The sequence below is a fragment of the Bufo bufo genome, chromosome 1 (assembly GCF_905171765.1).
Source record: "Bufo bufo chromosome 1, aBufBuf1.1, whole genome shotgun sequence".
Lineage (NCBI taxonomy): Eukaryota > Metazoa > Chordata > Amphibia > Anura > Bufonidae > Bufo > Bufo bufo.
This window is the reverse complement of record NC_053389.1, coordinates 648945750-648970438: the sequence shown is the minus strand read 5'-3', so window position 1 is coordinate 648970438 and position 24689 is coordinate 648945750. Positions and strand designations below refer to the sequence as shown.

Sequence of the window (24689 nt, the reverse complement as noted above, 5' to 3'; positions counted from 1 at the left end):
TGGTGGTTGGGGCCACGGAACCTCCTGGATACAGGAGGTTCTCGATGATCTCTTCCTGGAATTTGAGGAAGGATCGTGTTCTCCCAGCCTTACTGTAGAGAACAAAACTATTATACAGAGCCAATTGAATTAAATATACAGACACCTTCTTATACCAGCGTCTAGTGCGTCGGGAAACTAAATAGGGAGCCAACATCTGGTCATTGAAGTCCACCCCTCCCATGAGCGCATTATAGTCGTGGACTGAGAGGGGCTTTTCAATGACACGGGTTGCCCTTTCAATTTGGATTGTCGTGTCTGCGTGAATGGAGGAGAGCATGTAAACGTCACGCTTGTCTCTCCATTTCACTGCGAGCAGTTCTTCGTTACACAAGGCAGCCCTCTCCCCCCTTGCAAGACGGGTGGTAACGAGCCGTTGGGGGAAGCCCACGCGACTAGTTCGCGCGGTGCCACAGGCGCAAATCCGTTCTAGAAACAAATGCCTAAAGAGGGCCACACTTGTGTAAAAATTGTCCACATAAAGATGGTACCCCTTGCCGAATAAGGGTGACACCAAGTCCCAGACTGTCTTCCCACTGCTCCCCAGGTAGTCAGGGCAACCGACCGGCTCCAGGGTCTGATCTTTTCCCTCATAGATCCGAAATTTGTGGGTATAGCCTGTGGCCCTTTCACAGAGCTTATACAATTTGACCCCATACCGGGCGCGCTTGCTTGGGATGTATTGTTTGAAGCCAAGGCGCCCGGTAAAATGTATTAGGGACTCGTCTACGCAAATGTTTTGCTCAGGGGTATACAAATCTGCAAATTTCTGGTTGAAATGGTCTATGAGGGGCCGAATTTTGTGGAGCCGGTCAGAAGCTGGGTGGCCTCTGGGACGGGAGGTGGTGTTGTCGCTAAAATGCAGGAAACGCAGGATGGTCTCAAATCGTGTCCTGGACATAGCAGCAGAGAACATGGGCATGTGATGAATTGGGTTCGTGGACCAATATGACCGCAATTCATGCTTTTTAGTTAGACCCATGTTGAGGAGAAGGCCCAGAAAAATTTTAAGTTCGGAAACTTGGACTGGTTTCCACCGGAAAGGCTGGGCATAATAGCTTCCCGGGTTTGCGGTTATAAATTGTGTGGCATACCGGTTTGTCTCTGCCACGACTAAGTCCAAGAGCTCCGCAGTCAAGAACAGCTCAAAAAATCCCAGGGCTGAACCGATCTGAGCCGTCTCAACCCGAACTCCAGACTGGGCGGTGAAAGGGGGAACTACTGGTGCGGCTGAAGTTGGTGACTGCCAATCAGGGTTTGCCAGCACCTCAGGGACTCTAGGGGCTCTACGGGCCTGTCTGTGCGGTGGCTGCGACGGGGTAACTACTGCACGTGCCACCGTACCAGCTTCAACTGCCCTTCTGGTGCTCGCTACTTCACCATGTTGTACGGTAGTGCTGGTACTAGGTCCAGGAAGGGCTGCGCTGCTGGTGTATGCCTCACCACGTGATCCGGCAGCGACAGACCCACTCTGCTGCTCTTGAAACGGATCCTGCACAACCTGTGGTCTAGCGACACGGGGCCGGGTACGCCTGGTTCTATCAGGGACCTCCACCTCCTCGTCCGAACTTTGGGTCAGAGAGCCACTGCTTTCTACAGGTTCATATTCTGACCCGCTAGATTCGTCAGATGAGGGTTCCCATTCCTCATCCGACTGGGTCAGAATCCTGTAGGCCTCTTCAGAAGAATACCCCCTGTTTGACATTTTGGACTACTAAATTTAGGGGTATTCCCTGAGACTACCCAAGAAAAAAAGCAAGCCTGTCTTACAAAGGGGAGGCTAGCGAAGTACCGGAGGCCGCTGCGGTTGATAAAAAATATCAAAACTGATTTTTTTATCGCCGCAGTGCGTGTAAAGTGAATGTGCAGTGATAAAAAAAAATACATTTTTTGTCACTGCGGTGGGGCGGGCGTGGGTGAACGCACGTGTGGGCGACCGATCAGGCGTGATCGGGCAAACACTGCGTTTTGGGTGGAGGGCGAGCTAAGGTGACACTAATACAATTATAGATCTGACCGTGATCAGTTTTGATCACTTACAGATACTATAAAAGTACAAATGCTGATTAGCGATACGCTAATCAGCGAATAAGGGACTGCGGTGCGGTGGGCTGGGCGCTAACTGATCCCTAAACTACCTAACCAAGGGGCCTAAACTAATCCTAAAACCTAACAGCCAATACTAGTGAAAAAAAAAAGTGACAGTTTACACTGATCACTTTTTGTCTTTCACTAGTGATTCAAGGGGTTAATTTGGATGATGGGGGTGATGGAAGGTGATCTGGGGCTAAGGACAGTGTTTGGTGTGTACTCACAGTGATGTCTGCTCCTCTGCTGGATCCAACCGACGAAAAGGACCAGCAGAGGAGCAGAGAAGCCATATAACAGATCATATTTACTAATATGATCTGTTATATGGCTTGTGATTCGATGTTTTAAAAATCAGCAACCTGCCAGCGACGATCATTGGCTGGCAGGTTGCTGATGCAATTCTCCTCGAACTTTTGCCGGCCCGCGATGCGCATGCGCGGGCCGGCTGTGACCGAAATCTCGCATCTCGCGAGAGGACGCGCCGGCGCGTCCAGGCGGAATGAATCAACCACCTCCAGGACGCGTCGCTGCGTTCGGCGGTCCGGAGGTGGTTAAATAGTGGCCAGCTGAAAAAAGGGGCAGGTGGCCAAAATTAACCATAGCCACATCTCCATACAGATTGTTAGCTAGAGTACATAGAAACATATAAAAAGCCATAAAAAACAGCATATATTCATAAAACACAAAGAAAATGAAAGGGTGCAATATTAAATCATGTTTGCAATTTAGGCCATTGGGGATGCAGGAGCCCATACGGAAAATCCAATAGGACTCCCTCTTCAAAAGCTTCTTCCTATGATATCCACCCCTGGCTGGGGAGTTAACTCTTTCCAGATCTTAAACTTGCATACCTCTAGTGTCACCTCCATGGACTGCTGCATAGTGTGAACTAGCAGCAGAGACATTTCTGGTTCGAGCATGCGGAATATCAGAAATATCTTAGCAGATCCTGGTTTCTAAACTATTGATAGTGCAGCCGACATATTGGAGATGACACAGGGTACAAGTAATGCAATATACCACGTGCGTGGTATTACAATTGATGTATTGTTTAAGGGCAAAAGACTGGCGGTTGGCAGTTGAATAAATGTGGTCACCAATTTGCATAACAGTAAAACACTTACATATTTTGTGACCACATTTAAAACTGCCAATATGTCTGAGTCAGGTTGGTTGTACTGAACGCACCTCTGTGAACATTGAAGGGCTAACTCTGTTGCCTAGTGTGGTTGCCCTCTGTGCAATACATCTGGTACCACCACTGACAATCTTTGACCACTGATCTTCAGAATGCAAGACTGACAAATGTTTCTTGACTATTTGACAAATACGTGGGTATTCCAGACTGTAATTAGTTACAAATACTGGGGTTGATTTGCGCAGTCTTGTAGCATGGGTCCTCCTGGAATGAGCACAAGCAGCCCGGAGAAAGATTAAATCAGCCCGGGAAAAGCCAAGTGCACTAGTTCTTGCCTACTGCAGTATATTGCTGGAGTATTTCCTGACCAAGAGACGGCCAGCAACAGCATCCAATTCAGCACGACGTGCCTAACAGAACAATTACGTATAGCACAAATAAATTCCCCTTTGGGGATATTATTAACAACATGTGGTGGATTACAGGACGTCTCGTGAAGGATGGTGTTGCTGGCCGCCTTCTTACGGTAAGTGTGGGAATCCACAGCGTTTTTCTCTCTGTCACCAGTCCAGGACAGATCTAAAAATGGGATGGTGGAAGCACTATAACAAAGAGTAAATTTCCAACCACATGTATTATTATTGAGGAAATCTCTGAGGAGGAAATTTTTCCCTATTTTACTTGGATATCTACCTTCACGCCTAGGTTCCCGGCGTTGTCCGTGCCTCCTTACATCTCATAGCCAGGTGAGCGCACCGCCTCTGTTTTCTTTACTGTAAAAAAGGTTTGTAATATGTTGAATACCAAAATGCTCCCAACAATGGTGCTTTTTAGTAAACACTAGGAGGAGATAACTACATATAGATGCAAACCGCTGTCATTGTACAGTAAACTTCCTCCACACCCCTTCATTTATCATTTAAAATAGTTTTCAAGGACTAGGAAAAAGGGTCTGCTGTTATACGAGAACCTTCATTATGTCTGTCTATGTGATTCATTTGAATGGGGATAAGCAGCAGTACCAGACACAGGCCATAGACAGACGTGATACTTTTTCTGGAAAAAAAAAGAAATGCAAAATCTTTTTTTCTTGTCTGGAAACATTTCAAGGAAGAAAATCCCATGTACACAAAATGATAAATATTTCAACACGCACCAACTTTTTGACAGATGAAACAAATATGAGCAATGTACCAAGAATCTCACTTGAAATAGTTTCAGATACAATATGCAGTGGTGTCCTCAGTCATAGGCTACATGCACACCACCATATTTTCTGTCCATGTCCATTTCACATCTTTTGCGGATCGCACGCAGCCCCATTAATTTCTATGGGGCCGCAAAAAATTTGGGCAGCACACAGATGTCATCCATGTGCTGTCTGCATCCGTGTGGTGGTGCTGCAAATTATGGAACATGTCCTATTCTTGTCTGTTTTGCGGACAAGAATAGGCACCTTTACAATGGAGCCCAAGAAAAGTGTGGGATGTACACAGACCACATTCATGTTTCGCGGATCCACAATTTGCGGACGACAAAATGGATGTGGTCGTGAGTGTAGCCATAGTTATATTTTTCAATCAGTCGTTGTCGTAAACTTACTGTTCCTGTTGCTTGTAATATTGCTTTTTAACCTTGCAGAACATTCCAGAGAATTTCATTCCTGTAAAATGATACTGACTTGTTTTTGCTTTTGTATCCGTATTAACATTCTTGACCTGCCCTAAATATACCAAAAAAAATTCACTCAATGTGGTAACTTCTGTATTGTTTAAAAAAATGCTTCACAGAATTGAATTGCATTTATCGTGTAATGAACTGCATGTTTTAGCAGTGCAGGGAGCAATTCAATCATGCGTTCCGCATACAACAGCAAATTAAATCTTCTGGAAAGAGGATTATCTATGATAGAACACTAGTAATACATATTTTTCCTAATTTGTTCTTGAATGTAGGGAAGCTTGATTAGATTTTTTAGCAAATATAGAAAATTGAGCTCTACATCTTACAGCGTGTGACTACTAGTATTATTTATCCTATTCTTCCATGAATCTACCTGTATAATGGTCTATGGATGAAATGCAAGAGCAGAAGTATAACATATTAATAGCAACAATTGGTTAATCAGCACAAATCTTCTTCAAGGTTTAATGCTATAATCCAGAACACAGGTAAAGAATCTAGCATCCAATGGGACACTGTAAAACTTCAAGCTTTCACTCTAATTTTAAAAGAGTGTAAAAAGAATAATCATGTTCTGTAAACCATGTAGCTGGCCTACATGTTTCAAATGTGTGTCCTTTCTCATGTCCTACAGCTACTAGAAATTACTTGCCTTAAAAACCTGTATGTGGTCAAATGACAACTAGATCACCGAACACATTAGACAAATAACATAAAAAATGTATCCTGCTGGAAAAATAGAATCCAATATGTTAAAAGGGTTCTTCAGTTTCTAGATATTGATGACGTATCCTCAGGACACTTTACTGGTTGTGGGGGTGGTTGCCACAAAGAAGATCAGGAGGAGGACAGTTTTGTTTCAATTGCTGGCCAGTTCTTTTTTCCTACTAGATATGGTGATGCCACCTCATTTGCACAGAACTGTACATTTCAAAAACAAGACAATTCTTACAGATAGCTGGCCAGAGGTACTAATACTATAGAACAGAATTAAATGTGGGTAAAGGCACCAAACTGTGCCACATTTACCACAACTAAGTGGTACGGCAGCAACTGCTCCACCAGAAACTTGGCCAGGCGGGAGTTCAGCTCACACACAAACTAACTACAATACGTAAATAGTTTTCATATGGCCACAAATTCTGTTATCTATTTCTCACAATGGAGTGGTGGACAAAGTGGGCAAGGAGTTTGAGCAGGAGAAGAAGTTCCTGATAAAGGTGACAAGGACACTGTACTGGTTGTCGGTGCAGCAAAGAAGACCAGGAGGAGGAGGGCAGACTTGTTCCGAATGCTGGCCAGTTCTATTTTCCAACAGGATCTGGTGATGCCGCCTCATGTGGTGCAGTAGAGCGCTGGCACATGGCAAAGATTTATGTGCTGGCCTTATGGAGAAAAACTGATATATGAGAGACATTCGCACAGAGCTAGCATCAGCTAAGCACCTTTTGAAACTGCGCCTACAGTATCAGCGGCATCACCAGTTCCCGAGCTGACCAGAATAAAAGCAGATCTGTCCCCTGGCAGTTCTTTTGGAAGTTTTGGCCACATGTTGCCTCTGCTCTTTATTGGAGCTGCAGTCACCAGCATCCTCCTCTGATTTCACTTCCTCCTCAGCAACCCGATCTGGCTCCCAGGTCGTGTTCAACACACAATCATCATCATAGTCCTCACCCTCACTGTCAATTTTATCAGAAATGTCATTGTGGACTCCTAGACCCCCTCATGATTCCCTACTCTGTATTTGCCCCAAGTGCCACCACCCCTATAGCTATACGTACCACTAATACTACCCCCACCACCACCAACACAGCTATGCATGGGGTCCCCACCTCCATCTGAATCTCCTCATGGCAGTACAAATGCTGATGTTTCTCACAAAAGTATTCAACAGGCACAGTATCTTGAGTATCTTTCATAGCACATATGGCTTTCTTGCCTCTTCTTAGGAGTAAAAAGGCATCACACTAGGAGGGAGCAGTGAAGACAGAGATCATACTAGTGAAAGTCTTTCCTGGTGCTGCAAGGAGGACGCGTAGGAGGAATGTGCTGCGCTTTGGCTCAAAGGAAGAGTGTCAGACTCAGAAGTGACATCAACATCATCCTGTGGCCGGATTTCTGCTGGACCCTATTAAAGTCAATGGATCTGGTAGTCAGGCTGCAGTATCTGGAGAACTCCAACAGGGTGTTTTCGGCCAGAACAGCGTGTCAGAGAGCTCTGCCACAGATGTGAAACTAACCTAAGGGCTCATGCATGCAATTTTATGTTTGGTCCACATCTAATCCACATTTTTTGAGGATCAGATGCCGAGCCATTAATTTCAAAAGATGCAGACGCATGTCTGTTCTGCGGCCCCCACAAAAAATATAGAACATGTCTTATTTTTGTGTGTATTGCAGACAAGGATAGGACATTTCTATTGAAGTGAAAAAGAAAATGACAGCAGGCACATGGCCGGGATCCATGTTTTTGCGGACAACAAAACACTGCCGTGTGCATGAAGTTTAAGTCTGAAACAGTTGGTACATCAATGTGCTATGGGTTCACCATGTCTAATGTGTTTGGAGAAAAATGACCAAAAATGTATTAAATCATGACCATAAGTCTAAATCAAAATCACAGTTAAGGCCATGTGGTGATAATGTCTGTAATTCATGTATCCAATAAGCCTCATGTTTTTTTTTTTTTTAAACATAAGAGTGCAATTGCTTCCCATTCTAGGGGCAGGAGTATGTTCAAGTGCCTGATATTGAAGTTGGCTGATGTGATCCTTATTGGTAATTAAATTTCTAGGAATTCCATCTTAAAAATAGCTGTGAGACACACAAGGCAGTCAATTTGGGGTCTTGCAGGAACAGTGTAGGGTTGTGAAGAAGATATATTTAATTACGTAGATTGAATTACTAGGTAGTGAGTCAGGTTTTATCATTAGCGGCAGAATAAGAGCAGTTAGTGTACTATGTGTCTAGAGCCAGGGCTTCTTAAACTGTTCATAACTTCATGTGTTGCACTACAGAAGAGACATGAACTTTTAAATAGACAGCAATCTTTTTTTTTATGTGCAGGATCCAGCCTTTTTTGTTCATAAATGTGTTGTAAAGCTTCTACAGTTTACAAGCATGCAATAAGTGTATTTTTTTGTTTCATCCAGGGGTCATCCTATTGCACATGAATTTTTCCCAAAAGGTTGTTTCAATTTTTCTACTGTTTATAAGTTAAAGTTACCATTGCAATAATAGTATTGCCTGTGTTTTTTTCCCCCAAAAAAACTATTGCAATTTTTCTACAGTTTATGTGTACAAAGAATATAAATATGTATATTTTGTTCGGAGCCAGTGGATGTCCTATTGCACCTGTGTTTTTTCCCCTAAAACCAGTTGCAATTTTTTGTCAACAGCAGAGAATATTTTGGTAATTCCCAGTAAACATCTAGTTGTCCTCAACAAGTGTGGAAAACATCACAATTGATAAAATGATTAACGCATGGATCTGTGAACATTTTCACACTCCTTTGGCTGAATAGATCATTGCTGACAGTGGCTATTTATTGCATGCGGCTGCTGCTGTCTGGCTGTTCATCATGTTCCATACTGTATTGGTGCTGCTGCCAGTGTTGGTATGGGCTGTCTAGGGTGCACCAGTCAAATTTAATTTTGGGGCCCACCATACGGATACATTTAAATATTACCTACTCACACAGCAGCAGACAGTAGCAAGATGCTACAAGATTGCTTATGGGGTCCCTGCAGCAACTTCAAGAAAGGTACATCAGCTCAGCCACATGAATGTGTCTATAATAATAAACTGGTTAGTTTCTTAAATATTCTACTCAGTTTTTTTGTATTTTAGTGCCTATCTATACAGTATGTAGTATAGTAAGTCTACTGTGTTATGTGCAAGTTGTTAAAGGAGTGAAAGACACCTTGCCCAGGGGCCCACCAGTACATTTACTGCCTTGTCGCTACTACTACACTTACACAGCCACATATCTCCTCCCGGCCTGTCAGTTTACGTACTGTGCCACTACTGCTGCCACTATTATTACCCCTAAACAACTACACATCTCCTGCTTTGTCTTTAAGGTTCCACATTCACACTGTATTGAAGCTACTTCCAAAAATGGAAGAATTTTTGGATGCTTGTTCAGAATAAGCCACTGCTTATTCTGATACCACCATGAGTGTGTATAAACACAGGCAGAGATCTGCCATATTAAGACATAATTTTTGGATCACTTGTTCATAACCAGTCACTGGGGCACATTTACTAACAGACTCCCTGAAGACCCCCTATTGCATCCCTAGAGTAGAAACTCCAAAAAAGTGACCCCATTTTGGAAAATACGGGATAAGGTGGCAGTTTTGTTGGTACTATTTTAGGGTACATATGATTTTTGGTGCTCTATATTACACTTTTTGAGAGGTAAGGTAACAAAAAATAGCAGTTTTGGCACAGTTTTTATTTTTTGTGTGCTATTTTTATAGAGCAGGCTGCTACGAATGCGACAATACCAAATATGACAATTTTTTGAGGTTTGTTTCAGTTTTACTAGAAATGATATTTTAGTGTCTCCATATTCTGTAAGCCATAGTTTTTTTGGGGTGACTGTATTTTGTAGGGTATAATTTTTTGCGGGATGAGATGACGGTTTGATTGGTACTATTTTTGGGTGCGGTATTTTCTCCGGCCAAATACCATAAGAGGGACTGAACTGAAAACATCCTGATGCACACTGAACGGAATGCTTTCTATTCAGAATGCATTAGGATATAACTGAAGCTTTTTTTTTTGGTATTGAGCCCCTGTGACGGAACTCAATACCGGAAAAGAATAACGCTAGTGTAATAGTACCCTTAGTTAGGGTCTCATTTTTTGTGGGATAAGATGAAGGTTTGATTGGTACTATTTTGGGGGGCGTATGACTTTTTGATGGCTTGGTATTACACTTTTTGTGATGTAAGGTGCCAAAAAATTGCTTTTTTGACACATTATATATATTTTTTTTACGGTGTTCACCTGAGGGTTAGGTCATGTGATATTTTTATACAGCAGGTCGTTACGGACGTGGCAATACCTAATATGTATATTTATTTCATTTTTTTGAAGTTTTACACAATAAAAGCATTTTTGAAACAAAAAAAAATCATAGTTATTATTATTTTTTGCCTGATTGTTTTATGTAGGGGCTCATTTTTAGCGGGATGAGGTGACGGTTTGATTGGTACTATTTTGGGGGGCATACGTCTTTTTGATCGCTTGGTGTTGCACTTTTCGTGATGTAATGTGACAAAAAATTTTTTGTTTTAGCACAGTTTTTATTAAATTTTTTCTACGGCGTTCAGGTGAGGGAGTGGATCATGTGGTATTTTTATAGAGCCGGTCGTTACGGACGCGGCAATACCCAATATGTCTGTTTCTTTTTTTCTCTATTTTTTTTTTTTACAATTTTATGTGTTTTATTTTGGGAAATTAAATATTTTTTTTACTTGAAACCTAATTTTAATTTTTATTTTTTTTTACTTTAATTTTTGTCCCACTATGGGACTTCAACTTCTGGGGTTTGATCCCCTCTGCAAATATATCCTGTATTGTAATATATTGCTTGTCAGCTTGTATGCTGACAGCCTGCCTGGGAGACCCAGTCTAAGGGCTGGATCTCACAGGCTTCGCTAGAAGGCAAGCCCTGATGCCTATGGAAGGCATTGGGCTTGCCTTCTCTGCCATCGGGTCCCCGCCACTGCAGTGCGGGAACCCGATGGAGATGTGGAAGGCACCCATACACTCTGCAAGCCCTCTGCATGCCGCGGGCAGCTTTGACCGCGGCATTCAAGGGTTAATACGCCGGTATCTGTGTTTTCATCGATGCCGCCATATGCAGCAAGGGCTCGGCTGTCAGTGACTGCCGGGTCCGTGCTGCTGATTGGGCCGGCGCAGCTCCTGCACTTGCCAGATCAACAGCCGTACATGTATGGCGGGGTCCTTAAGGACAAAACAAGCAAACATTTATTGTGTTTTTAAACAGACTGTTTGTTAATACAACCATGTGTTTACCCATATCTATACAGTGGAATGCGAAAGTTTGGGCAACCTTGTTAATAGTCATGATTTTCCTGTATAAATCGTTGGCTGTTACGATAAAAAATGTCAGTTAAATATATCCTATAGGAGACACACACAGTGATATTTGAGAAGTGAAATGAAGTTTATTGGATTTACAGAAAGTGTGCTATAATTGTTTAAACAAAATTAGGCAGGTGCATAAATTTAGGCACCACAAAAAAGAAATGAAATCAATATTTAGTAGATCTTCCTTTTGCAGAAATTACAGCCTCTAAACGCTTCCTGTAGGTTCCAATGAGAGTCTGGATTCTGGTTGAAGGTATTTTGGACCATTCCTCTTTACAAAACATCTTTAGTTCATTCAGGTTTGATGGCTTCCGAGCATGGACAGCTCTCTTTATGTCACACCACAGATTTTCAATTATATTCAGGTCTGGGGACTGAGATGGCCATTCCAGAACGTTGTATTTGTTCCACTGCATAAATGCCTTAGTGGATTTTGAGCAGTGTTTAGGGTCGTTGTCTTGTTGAAAGATCCAGCCTTGGCGCAGCTTCAGCTTTGTCACTGATTCCTGGACATTGGTCTCCAGAATCTGCTGATGCTGAGTGGAATCCATGCGTTCCTCAACTTTGACAAGATTCCCAGTCCCTGCACTGGCCACACAGCCCCACAGCATGATGGAACCACCACCATATTTTACTGTAGGTAGCAGGTGTTTTTCTTGGAATGCTGCGTTCTTTTTCCTCCATGCATAACGCCCCTTGTTATGGCCAAATACCTCAATTTTAGTTTCATCGGTCCACAGCACCTTATTCCAAAATGAAGCTGGCTTGTCCAAATGTGCTTTAGCCCACCTCAAGCGGCACTTTTTGTGCTGTGGACGGAGAAAAGGCTTCCTCTGCATCACTCTCGCATACAGCATCTCCTTGTGTAAAGTGTGCCGAATGGTTGAACGATGCACAGTGACTCCATCTGCAGCAAGATGATGTTGCAGGTCTTTGGTGCTGGTCTGTGGGTTCACTCTGTCTGTTCTCACCATTTGTCGCTTCTGTCTATCCGAGATTTTTCTTGGTCTGCCACTTCGAGCCTTAACTTGAACTGAGCCTGTGGTCTTCCATTTCCTCAATATGTTCCTAACTGTGGAAACAAACAGCTGAAATCTCTGAGACAGAATTCTGTATCCTTCCCCTAAACCATGATGGTGAACAATCTTTGTCTTCAGGTCATTTGAGAGTTGTTTTGAGACCCCCATGTTGCTACTCTTCAGAGAAAATTAAAAGAGGAGGGAAACTTACAATTGACCCCCTTAAATACTCTTTCTCATAATTGGATTCACCTGTGTATGTAGGTCAGGGGTCACTGAGCTTACCAAGCCAATTTGAGTTCCAATAATTAGTTCTAAAGGTTTTAGAATCAATAAAATGACAACAGTGCCCAAATTTATGCACCTGTTTCCTTTCCGTTTTTCCGTTCCGTTTTTCTATATGGCATATACAGTATACAGTAATTACATAGAAAATATTGGGCTGGGCATAACATTTTCAATAGATGGTTTAGCAAAAACGTAACACATACGGATGCATTTCCGTATGTGTTCCATTTTTTTTGCGGACCCATTGACTTTAATGGAGCCACGGAACGTGATTTGTGGCCAAATATAGGACATGTTCTTTTTCTCAACGGAACGGAAATACGGAAACGGAATGCATACGGAACACATTCCGTTTTTTTTGCGGAACCATTGAAATGAATGGTTCCGTATACGGAACACAAAAAAACAGCCCGTACACTTGCAAAAAAAACGTTTGTGTGAACTAGGCCTTAGGCCAATAGACAGAATGCTGTGTATATGTGCATTGTATGATGGTGATGGTGATAGTGAACTTACTAAAAGAGTTCAACAGGGGCCTGGATGTATTTCTGAAGTGTCATAATATTACAGGCTATAGTTACCAGATTTCTGGATAAGGGTCGTTTACCGGCGGTAAAGCCGATCGCGGACATTTAGCCCCTTAGATGCCATGTTAAAACCTGACCACAGCATTTGAGCGCACTGAAAGATGCGCGCCAATCAACTGGTTGAAGAGAAGGTCTCGCGCCATGCCAGCACAGCCTTCCCTTCACTGTTTACCTGCTCGCCGTCGACATTGCAGCGGTGAGCAGGTGTAATTACAAGAAGACGTCCCATTCACTTCAATGGGACGGCTCTGTACTATACACTTGTATAGGAGGGAGTCGTCCTATAGAAGTGAGTGGGACAGCTTCTTGTAATTACACCTGCTCACCGCTGCAATGTCGACGGCAAGCAGGTAAACAGTGAAGGGAAGGCTGTACTGGTACGGCGCGTAGTCAGAAACAAAGGGGAACATTTAATTTACTACATATGTGGCTGTGTTATTAAATGCATGCTATTTATTGTGTTACATTTTTTCCTACGGCTTATAGGGCAAATGAATCTGGTTTTAGATTACCCTTGTCTTTTGCATCTGTAAACTAGCAATGAAAATGACAGGATGCATTTGTAATATAACCACAGGAGTGGTTGTGTAGGGCGTTTACTCAGTCCAGCAGGCTGTTCCGGCAGGAAAACAGCCTGCCGGATCCGTACTACAATGTACACCTGTGTGCTGCCGGACATCTGCCTGGCCCCATTCACTAGCGGTGTTTGTCTGGCCGCTGTTCTGCGGCCAGATCTACGCCGCTCCCCATTATAGTGAATGGGGCCGGGCGGACTTCAAGCAGCACACAGGTGTACTCTTTAGTATGGATCTGGCAGGCTGTTCCCCTGCCAGAACGAGTAAACGCCAGTGTGAAACTGGCCTAATTTGTACATATTGAAGTCATCCATTCTGGTATATGGTCACATGATTTCACCTTTTGGGAAGGTGGTCACCATGGACCTCATCGCAATAGCACCATTGATTTACATGTTGGATAATGCTTCGACTACACAAAGGGTTACAGTCAATGGGACAATGCCACAGCTCCTCACTCCAAGCTGAAAAAGCAGCTTCTTTTTAAAGCAAATATCCCTCAGCCAGATTAATCCATCTGTTCCTGTAAATTTACCATTGTTTAACAACTGTTCCCTAAAAACAAGCCTGTCAAACCTTTAAACAGAATTCTGCCAGATGGCTGGAAATTCAGTCTTTTGAAAACTTGGGACACATTTGAGGGTTGATTTTTTTTTTTTTTCTGATAAATATACAGAAGAAATTATAAAAATGTTTATGCAGAAGGGTCTGTCCAGGAGGAACTAGAACTCAACAGATGATCATTTATAACAAGGCATTAATTACTATGTGGCAGTAACTGGACATCATTATGTAGATGTGTGCATTTAGAGTTACGGAACTTTGTATATTTTTTCAATAATTAAAATAATTTTCTTCGTAGATTTCCACTGATAAATCACTAGTATTATGAATGTTCAGTCCAATGTGTATGTTCACACTGAATATCAACTCAAGAGGCAAAGAGCACATTAGTGTCTGATTAGGTTACCCACATTCAGCTTGGACTGGACTCATGGAAGTACATGGCAGTTGACTTCCATTCAGACCTTAGTTTTCTTCACTGCTATACCTGCTCTAGTTGTTGCTATTGTGCAATAAGACAGGTGTCCATATGAACACTGATAGATGGATGCTTTACATGTGCATGTGAATTTCTAGCCAGGGCTGTAATTGACAGCCTCTGGCGCTTGCAGGTTGTCATTGAGCCATTTCATTTGGCTCTTAAGCAGACAATCTGTGGAGGCACAGTGTTCAGTATTATCTATGTGTTTACAATAATGAACTATGTCAATCTAACATATTACTGAAGATAGATAGATATTAGATAGATATTAGTAGATAGATAGATATTAGTAGATAGATAGATATTGATAAATTAGATAGATAGATAGATAGATAATTAGATAGATGGATGGATAGATAGATAATTAGATGGATAGATAGATAGATAGATAGATAGATAGATAGATAGATAGATAGATAGATAGATAGATAGATAGATAGATAGATAGAAACTAGGCAGATTGGAAACCTAAATTGTCCCTGAAAAAAAGCTGTGGCCCCATTTTGCAGTCAGGTCCAAATTGACAGAAGGCAGGGCCAACACAAGTGGGTGGGGCCAGCAATACCATATTGCGGCACATTATACCACCCCAGAAGAGCCAAATATAAAATACTGCCCCAGCAGAACAAACTACCATCCTAAAAACTGCCACTCTTTAGTGGCCAGCACTAGCTGCCACGTTCTGTGCCCCTAACTCCAGTTGCATCAGGATGGCAATGCAGTTGAATTCAGGAGTAAGGAGAGGAACGTCAGATCATTACATACCCAAGTGGTGGCCATAAGGAGGGCTTAGGTAGCCCCGTTGGCTTCGTCACATCGGGAAGTTTCCTTGTAGGGTCTATGGCCAGTCCACCCCTGGATAGATAGACAGATAGATAGATAGACAGATAGATAGATAGATACATAATTTATACTTTTTTCTTTCATTAAAAGTAACCTACATAATAAAAAAAATGTAGCAGGCATTTTTCATCCATATTTATTTTGCTTAAGTTATTATTTTAGGTGCGTAAACTGTACTTAAATTTGTATTAATTAAGGTAAAGTAATAGACTGTAGAGAATGTTTTCATATGATTTCAGCTCATACAGTTGGAAAAACGGGACTCATTAACCACCTCAGCTCCCCTAGCTTAAACCCCCTTAATGACCAGACCACTTTTTACAATTCTGCACTACACTACTTTCACGGTTTATTGCTCGGTCATACAACTTACCACCCAAATGAATTTTACCTCCTTTTCTTCTCACTAATAGAGCTTTCATTTGGTGGTATTTCATTGCTGCTGACATTTTTATTTTTTTGTTATTAATCGAAATTGACCAAAATTTTTGAAAAAAAATGACATTTTTCACTTTCTGTTGTAAAATTTTTCAAACAAAACTACATTTCTATATACATTTTTCTCTAAATTTATTGTTCTACATGTCTTTGATAAAAAAAAATGCAATAAGTGTATATTTATTGGTTTGCGCAAAAGTTATAGCGTTTACAAACTATGGTACAAAAATGTGAATTTCCACATTTTGAAGCAGCTCTGACTTTCTCAGCACCTGTCATGTTTCCTGAGGTTCTACAATGCCCAGACAGTAGAAACACCCCACAAATGACACCATTTCGGAAAGTAGACACCCTAAGGTATTCGCTGATGGGCATAGTGAGTTCATGGAAGTTTTTATTTTTTGTCACAAGTTAGCGGAAAATGATTTATTTATTTTTATATATATTTTTTTCTTAGAAAGTCTCATATTCCACTAACTTGTGACAAAAAATAAAATTTTACATGAACTCACCATACCCCTCACGGAATACCTTGGGGTGTCTTCTTTCCAAAATGGGGTCACTTGTCGGGTATTTATACTGCCCTGGCATTTTAGGGGACCTAAAGCGTGAGAAGTAGTTTGGAATCCAAATGCGTAAAAAATGCCCTGTAAAATCGTAAAGATACTCTTTGGAATTTGGGCCCCTTTGCGCACCTAGGCTGCAAAAAAGTGTCACACATGTGGTATCGCCGTACTCAGGAGAAGTAGGGCAATGTGTTTTGGGGTGTCTTTTTACATATACCCATGCTGGGTGAGAGAAATATCTCTGTAAAATGACAACTTTGTATAAAAAAATGGGAAAAGTTGTCTTTTACAGAGATATTTATCTCACCCAGCATGGGTATATGTAAAAAATCTCTGTAAAAGACAACTTTTCCCATTTTTTTGAGTTCATGTGAGATTTTATTTTTTGTCACAAGTTAGTGGAATATGAGACTTTGTAATAAAAAAAATCAAAAAAAAAATTTCCGCTAACTTGTGCCAAAAAGAAATAAATTTTCTATGAACTCGCCATGCCCCTCAAAAGTGATCTTTATAGTGCCGCAGCGATTTTACGGTGTTTTTGCAGTGATCAGAAAAAAAAAAATTCTGGGGCGGTGGGGCGGACTGAACGCAAGTGTGCGCACAAGATCAGGCCTGATCGGGCGAACACTGCGTTTTTTGTAGAGCCTATAGAACATGTCCTATTCTTGTCCGCAATTATGGACAAGAAAAGGCATTTTCTAAATAGTTCTGGCAATGTGCGGATCCGAAAAATGCGGAAAGCACATTGCCGGTGTCCGTGTTTTGCGGATCAGCGGTGTCCGTGTTTTGCGGATCCGCGGATCCGCAAAATACATACGGACGTCTGAATGGAGCCTGACAGGGGGGTGATCAGGGAGTCTATATGTGGTGATCACCCCCCTGTAAGGCTCCATTTGTGGATCCGCGGATCCGCAAAACACATACGGACATCTGAATGGAGCCTTACAGGGGGGTGATCAATGACAGGGGGGTGATCAGGGAGTCTATATGGGGTGATCACCCCCCTGTAAGGCTCCATTCAGACGTCCGTATGTGTTTTGCGGATCCGTGGATCCGCGGATCCGGAAAACACATACGAACGTCTGAATGGAGCCTTACAGGGGGGTGATCAATGACAGGGGGGTGATCAGGGAATATATATATGGGGTGATCACCCCCCTGTAAGGCTCCATTCAGACGTCCGTATGTGTTTTGCGGATCCTGACTTCTCCTCAACGCAACTGATGGTCCCAACCCCATTTATAAGGCAAGAAATCCCACTTATTAAACCTGACAGGGCACACCTATGAAGTGAAAACCATTTCAGGAGACTACCTCTTGAAGCTCAACACTATATACACAGTGTTGCATTATCATTAAACATTTTACCAGTGTTATACATTTATGTAGTTTGAACTTAATGTTGTAATTTAGTATGCTGTGTGCAAGATTTAAGCAGCCAGTGATGGGTGACTACCTTATTTTCTAATTATACTGTAGTTTATAGCTACAATAACTTCCTATAAGCAGCTCTTTGAAAAGTTAAAATACAAGAAAACTACTATTGTATTTCACAGACATTCCAGTAATAAGTATGTTCATATCATTATAAAAAAGCATAGAAAGTGGTATTTTGCTCATGAATCAGTTTTATTACAGTTATAATATAAAATGAAGTTATGGATATATTAGTATGTAAGAGTTTGCCTTCTACATCAATGGAATTCTAAAATGTCAAAAACAATAAAGTGTCTCTTGGAAGTTATTTGGTCTTAAAGAAATCACTCTAAATGTACAGTACACTTGAACTTGGTAGACAGTACTGACTCGAGTTTCACAATTTCAATCTGTCCTTTGTATTACTTTGTTGACCTTTCATTTTTATCTGCTGCAGGTCTGTCCACAGAAGGCACGGTTGGAGAAATTTCAGTTCAAGTGGATATTTTCACTCATCCTGGAAATGGAGAACACAAGATTACAGTAAAAAGTATGATGGAATTGAGATACATACTTTCATAGCCGGCCATCTAATGTCAGCATTATTTCTTATTATAACAGGCTGATGCTATGAAGCCAATAAAACAAGAAGCTCTTTGTCATGTCTCTACAGATCACTTGGAGTTCAGTAATTTATAAAGATGTAGCAAACATGATGGTACAGCCTTATTGCTGAGTACTGTTATCCTTCACTTCCATGGAACATCTGAAGCTAAAGTCCTGTTCTGCTAGCTAATGCTCTTTTTAACAATTAGCATCCCAGGAACAACAAAACTATATATATATATATATATATATATATATATATACACACTATGTGTATATATATATATATATATATATATATATATACTGTATATATTATTGCAGATAATAGTCCAAATTCATTAGTAAATATAACATGATCACTGATACCCTTGTCCTCAACATTACAAAAGTGCTTTTTTACAGTAATATCACAAATAAACTTGTTTATAGACTTAACTCCTGGTGGGAGGTGCGGGAGAATCTTTTGTGTTTTCTCCCGCCCCGCCTGCGTTTTTGGGTGATTCACATTATTCCTTTTTTTTAATAACCAGTAGAACCTCCCACAGCTGGTATGGATGTATTGTCCGCATCAGAAGAAAAGTCCTCAGAGTCCATTTCAAATGAACTGAAATTTACCTTCTGACCCGGATTACCCTCTCTTTTGTTGTATTTTTTTGTTCTTTTTCTTGAAAATGGATCTAGGGGTGCTATTTGCATTATCTCTATGTTTCCACTCATAGACTTAGTTGATTGCGTAGTCATATAAGTCTCGTTGAAACTTTTGTTTTTTAATAGATGCAACATAGTCCTCCAATTTTGATATATTTATTCGGACTCCATTTAAAGATTTATCATAGACAGCATTTTGTGAGAGGTTTGCCAGTTGTATCTCCTCCTTATGTATATTCTCCTTCAGTAACTGTAATTTTGTTGTCTCCTCAGCGATTATTAAATGTATCAGTTTAATAGAACACTCTGACAATATGTCGTTCCTTTGTTGCATGAAAATCTGTGAAAACACCATAGTTGGAACTTTTATAATCCTCAGTCCTCTGAGAATCATATCCCTGGACACATATGTTTGCAGGGTCTTGAGATCCCACCATAGCCTAGTCTCTTGTTCAAGTAGTTTCTCAAACCCTTTCAGGGACACTTGCAAAGTAAGCTGATCCTATATTGTGAATTCATCCTCAGCAAATACTGCAGCTGTTTTTTCTTGTCGCTGCAAATCATTGCTTGAAAAATACATTTTTCACAAATGCTTGTGGTATCCCATGGGTAGAAAGGAAAATGGTGCTAGCAGTAAAAACTAATGTAGTTACCTTCAATTTGTGAAGAAAATGTCCATAGCATGTTGGAGTGCCCGGCCATGGATAGAATTCACATATAAAGATTAGAAGAGTAAGCCAGCACCTCCACATATGGTGTCTTGTGCAAGGACCCGGTCCAGTCCGTACAGATCCAGAAAAGTAGTAAGAGATGTCCAGCACTGAGATAAATAAAAATCTTCAGTCTTTATTTCATAAATTTAAAAGAATGCAGTTTTTTAACATAGATGATGGTGACGCCACCAATGCGTTTCGATCTATACGATCTTAATCATGGTATGGGGTAAATGCAAGTATGATGCTCCTATATACCTGGGAAGCAAACAACTGCACCAACCTGGTTAGAATTTTTACCATACCTTGCATTTAACACCTCCACACCTTGTCAGCCACTCCTTGCATTTAACCCTTTGCTGCTCACTTAGACTTGAAAAAAACACTATGAAATACTGACATCTAACCAGTCTGTGTGAACAACATCCAAGGATAATTGTGGAGTATTTGTTGCAAAAATGCATGGAGTATGTTGTAATTATTGACATATAACCATTGCTAGTGTTAACAGCATCCAAGCATAATTGTGGAGTATTTGCAGCAAGAATGTATGTGGCATGTGTAATCACTGACCTTTGACCATTGCCAGTGTAAATAATATCCAAGGATAATTTTGGAGTATTTGTTGCAAGCATGTATGAGACCTGGTGTAATTACTGACTATCCAACCATTGCTAGTGCGAACAACATCTAAGGATAATTGTAGAGCATTTGTTGCAAAAATAAATGGAACATGGTGTAATTACTGACTTCTTACCATTGCTAGTGTGAACAGCATCCAAGGATAGTATGGAGATTCCAATCAGTATTGATAGGAATGGTGCTAGTTTTTAAACTCATGTTAGCTTATGTGATACCCCTCCATGTGGGGATTTATTCCCCTCTTATACTGAGGTTATATGTATATTTACTTTATTACAACAAGAATTACATGGGATTGGGGTGTTGGAGCACTTGTTCTGTTAGTTATATGTATTGTATTTCATTGTGTTTTTACAAGTCTAAGTGAGCAGTAAAGGGTTAAATGCAAGGAGTGGCTGGCATTATAATCACCTGTGTGGTAATGAAAATCCTAACCTGGTTGGTGCAGTTGTTTGCCTTCCAGGTATATAGGAGCATGATACTTGCATTTACCCCATACCATGATTAAGATCGTATAGATCGAAACGCGTCGGTGCCGTCGCCATCATCTATGTGAAGAAACTGCATTCTTTTAAATTTATGAAATAAAGACTGAAGATTATTATTTATCTCGGTGCTGGACATCTCTTACTACTTTTCTGGCCATGTGATATTAGCCTTACTATATAACCAGCCTAGTATTAGAGCCACAATTATCTTACAAATATATTCACAGCCTTTCTAGAATAAAGTAATGAATAATACTATTGCATCATTGTCAATTGTCTCTGTCTCTTTTTCTAGTTGTGGCACTTAATGGATTACAATGGCAAACCACAGCTATGTTCCGGCCTTTTGTTGAAGTCTTCGCATTAGGTCCCAGTCTTGGCGATAAGAAAAGGAAATATGGTACAAAGACAAAGAGTAACACTTGGTCACCAAAATACAACGAGATTTTCAATTTGTAAGTCCTTGCTAATATGTATTATATGTTGTTTACAGTTGTGCATCATAAAAGATGTGTTAAAATATAAGCATAGACATAGTATAGGCTTACTTTATTCCAGAGGTGGGTGTAGAGGAAGCAGATGCTACCAGGCCCGGGAGCCTGAGGGGGCTCCAAAACTCCTCTGCCATATAGGAAGACAATAGTAAAATAGAACGCACAACACACTGAGGCCCAGGGTCTTCAGGTTGATCCTTTGCTTTATACTATGGCTACTGATTACTGAGTTGGCTTCTTTGAAGAATCAATTTGTCTCATCAAGCAGAGTTCTGCAGCTGTGACGGGGTGTCCCTGAAGCTGAGGACGCTTCCCCTGCCGCTTGATTGATTGGGCTGAACATGTTGGCCAGCCCTAACAATCTTTCACCTGGGCTGTCGCTGCAAGTAGAGGTGCAAGCGCAGAGGCTCTACTACGCTGCTAGAGCAGCAACTGCTCATGCGCCGCTATACTTTTGGAAGCAATTATAGCAGCATAATTCATGCTGCAGGTACTCCAACAGCACCTCAGTGACTTGTGGTTCAGCAGTTCTCCCTGCTGATCCTAGCCATGTGCCATAAGTGCTACTTTGAGCAGTCGTTTAGGAATGAGGTAAACCCATAAGGCCATGGACAGTCATATATTGTAATTAGTGTTGAGCAAATTGGGTTCGAACTGCTCTATCTGAACTGGCTTCGTTTCAAAGCTTTGCTTATAATATGCGCTCTGTACTGCAGTAAAATGTATGGGCTTTGCTGAGACCTTCTTCTACTAGCCACAAGTAACGCGAGGCTTGCTTATTCTCGTGCCTGTGACGTTACAGTTCAGTTCTGCGCATACTTTACTGAACTACACTGGTAAATGCCAATAAATGTTACAATATATGGCTAAACCCTCACACTGATATTAAAATGAGACTTTTGCCAATATATTCTTATATCAAGAACATACTGGAGCCCGCGCACCCTGTCAAAGTATCTCAAAGTGGCACGGGACCTAACGTTACCCTACCTGTGCCATATGGGCAATTACAGGGGCATAAGGTGCGACACAGTGAATAACTCCCAGTTACCTTCAGCGTGAGATCACACATACATATGGGAGGAGGCTGTGAGTCCCACCTATCACTAACTCATGTGACGCAGGCCGCACAGGTGCACCTGAATGTTACTCATAGATCAAAATGAAGGCACATTCAAACCTGAAGTTGCCACACCTCCAGGCATGCATATACCAAATAAAAAATAACAAAAAAATGTGCTCATAAAAGGCAGAAAATGATAAAAACCCCATATGCTATTGCACATTTCTAACTGGGGGAGCAAATCCTGCACATGTGATCTGTTGGTAACAGCAATCCCCATAAAAATTGCATAAAATGGAGGATGCCCACAGCGGACCACATGTACCACAAAGACATCCTACACAAGATAACCAAATGTGTGGATGTGATTGGCTATATAAGATGGAAATTCACAAAAAATGGTGCACTACACTGGTAAATGAAATTGACAATATATTCCTCGATGGCCACTGAGGAAGAGGTCGGAACACCTCAAAAGGCGTCTGGCATACCTGGCATCATTTATGAGACTACCCACCAATACCCACGCCTTCGTTCAGGATTTTCGGATTGCCGCATAATCAGAAGAAACTAATACGACCAACAAAGTACACGAGAGAAGCATCAGCTGATCGGCACAGAGGAAACCAAGTGCCAGAACCCGTGAGACGCCAAACCAGCCACACAGACCGTGCAACGCGCAGCGTGAGGAAGCAGGATGCCGGAGACTAGTCCCAACTAGAGCACTGCTAATATACAGCGAAAAATTGGACCGCAGGGTGAGTACTAGCTAATTGCCGTGTGCGACGCCACCGACAATAGCGGACATTGAGCCATCAAACATACAGATACAAATACTGTTTTTTCGGCATAATCATTACTCACTCTGCTGGCATACACCGTCTGTATTTGCAAGTAGACACTTACATTACCTAATATCAACAAGTGACATTGGATTAACCCAACCACAAACTATTCTCACTATTTTTGTATTTTAATTTTTATCTTTATTTTTCACCTATTATTTTTACTTATTACCTTTTAATTTTTCACTCTATTTTTGGATTACCATCCCATGTGTATTTTTCATCACCACTCACTACCATTTTTTCTCACTTCCTTGGACATCTACTTGCAATTAATTAGATTGAAATTCGAACCGATATCCATATTCGTATCCCAAAAACATCAATCAGTTAGAGGACATAAGAACAAATGTTAGATGAACTACCATAACCCATTCCTAACTTCCTAATCCTGACAACCTTTTTTAATCATTATTTTAATCGATATTTTAAAAAAAATACCAGCAAATAAACTACCTACCTTTTTATAAAATTTGATCTATCAATTACCAATAAATATTCTATTAAAACCAGATATAGAGTGACTGCCTAACTTTTTACTTACAATATATGCCTAAACCCTCACACTGATATTAAAATGAGACTTTTGCCAATATATTCTTATATCAAGAACATACCATCAAGGTATCTCAAAGTGGCACGGGACCTAACGCTAACCTACCTGTGCCATATGAGCAATTAAAGGGGCATAAGGGCATCCTCCATTGTATGCAATTTTGCTAGGGATTGCTATAAGCAATGGACCACATGTGCTGGATTTGCTCCCCCAGTTAGAAATGCGCAATAGCATATGGGGTTTTGAGCATTTTCTGCCTTTTATGACCATGTTTTTTTGTTATTTTGTTCAAAATCCAAAGCTGAACGTGGGTTTGTGCCTTATTAACGAAGCCGAGTTGAGCTTCGGATTTTGAAACAGTAATGTATGCGCAGAACCGAACTGTAACGTCATAGGCACGAGACTAAACAAGCCTTGCATTACTTGTGGCTCAAATAAGAAGGCCATCTTACTGTGGTAAATTAAGCTTTGAAACTAATCTGGTTCAGATAGAGCAGTCCGAACTCGATTCACTCAACACTAATGGTAACATATACACTTATATACTCAATAGCATTCAATTGATTTGAAATCTCCATAAAAATTCTTACTAACATTGCAAATAAAGGTGCTTCATGCTGCCTAATAATCTTGATAAGTTGTAATATATGCAGTAATATAATCAGCTGTATATGATTTTCAGAATTCCTTTGTAGCAGGCAGCGACATTACATCAGGTAGCTCAGCATGTCTTACTTCATTGCCACCTACTGGTCAAAATTTAAAAACCAATATGT

At 41.0% G+C, this 24689-nt stretch overlaps 1 protein-coding gene across 3 annotated transcripts in view; it reads left to right on the top strand.

The window, feature by feature from the left end:
• UNC13C (unc-13 homolog C) overlaps nt 1-24689 on the top strand; it is a 793844-nt gene that overhangs the window by 760236 nt on the left and 8919 nt on the right. For all 3 annotated transcript variants that reach the window (XM_040413932.1, XM_040413931.1, XM_040413930.1), the window contains 2 exons: nt 18313-18405; nt 21251-21410. In XM_040413932.1, the coding sequence (XP_040269866.1) occupies nt 18313-18405; nt 21251-21410 (253 nt within the window). The remainder of the gene's footprint in view (nt 1-18312; nt 18406-21250; nt 21411-24689) is intronic.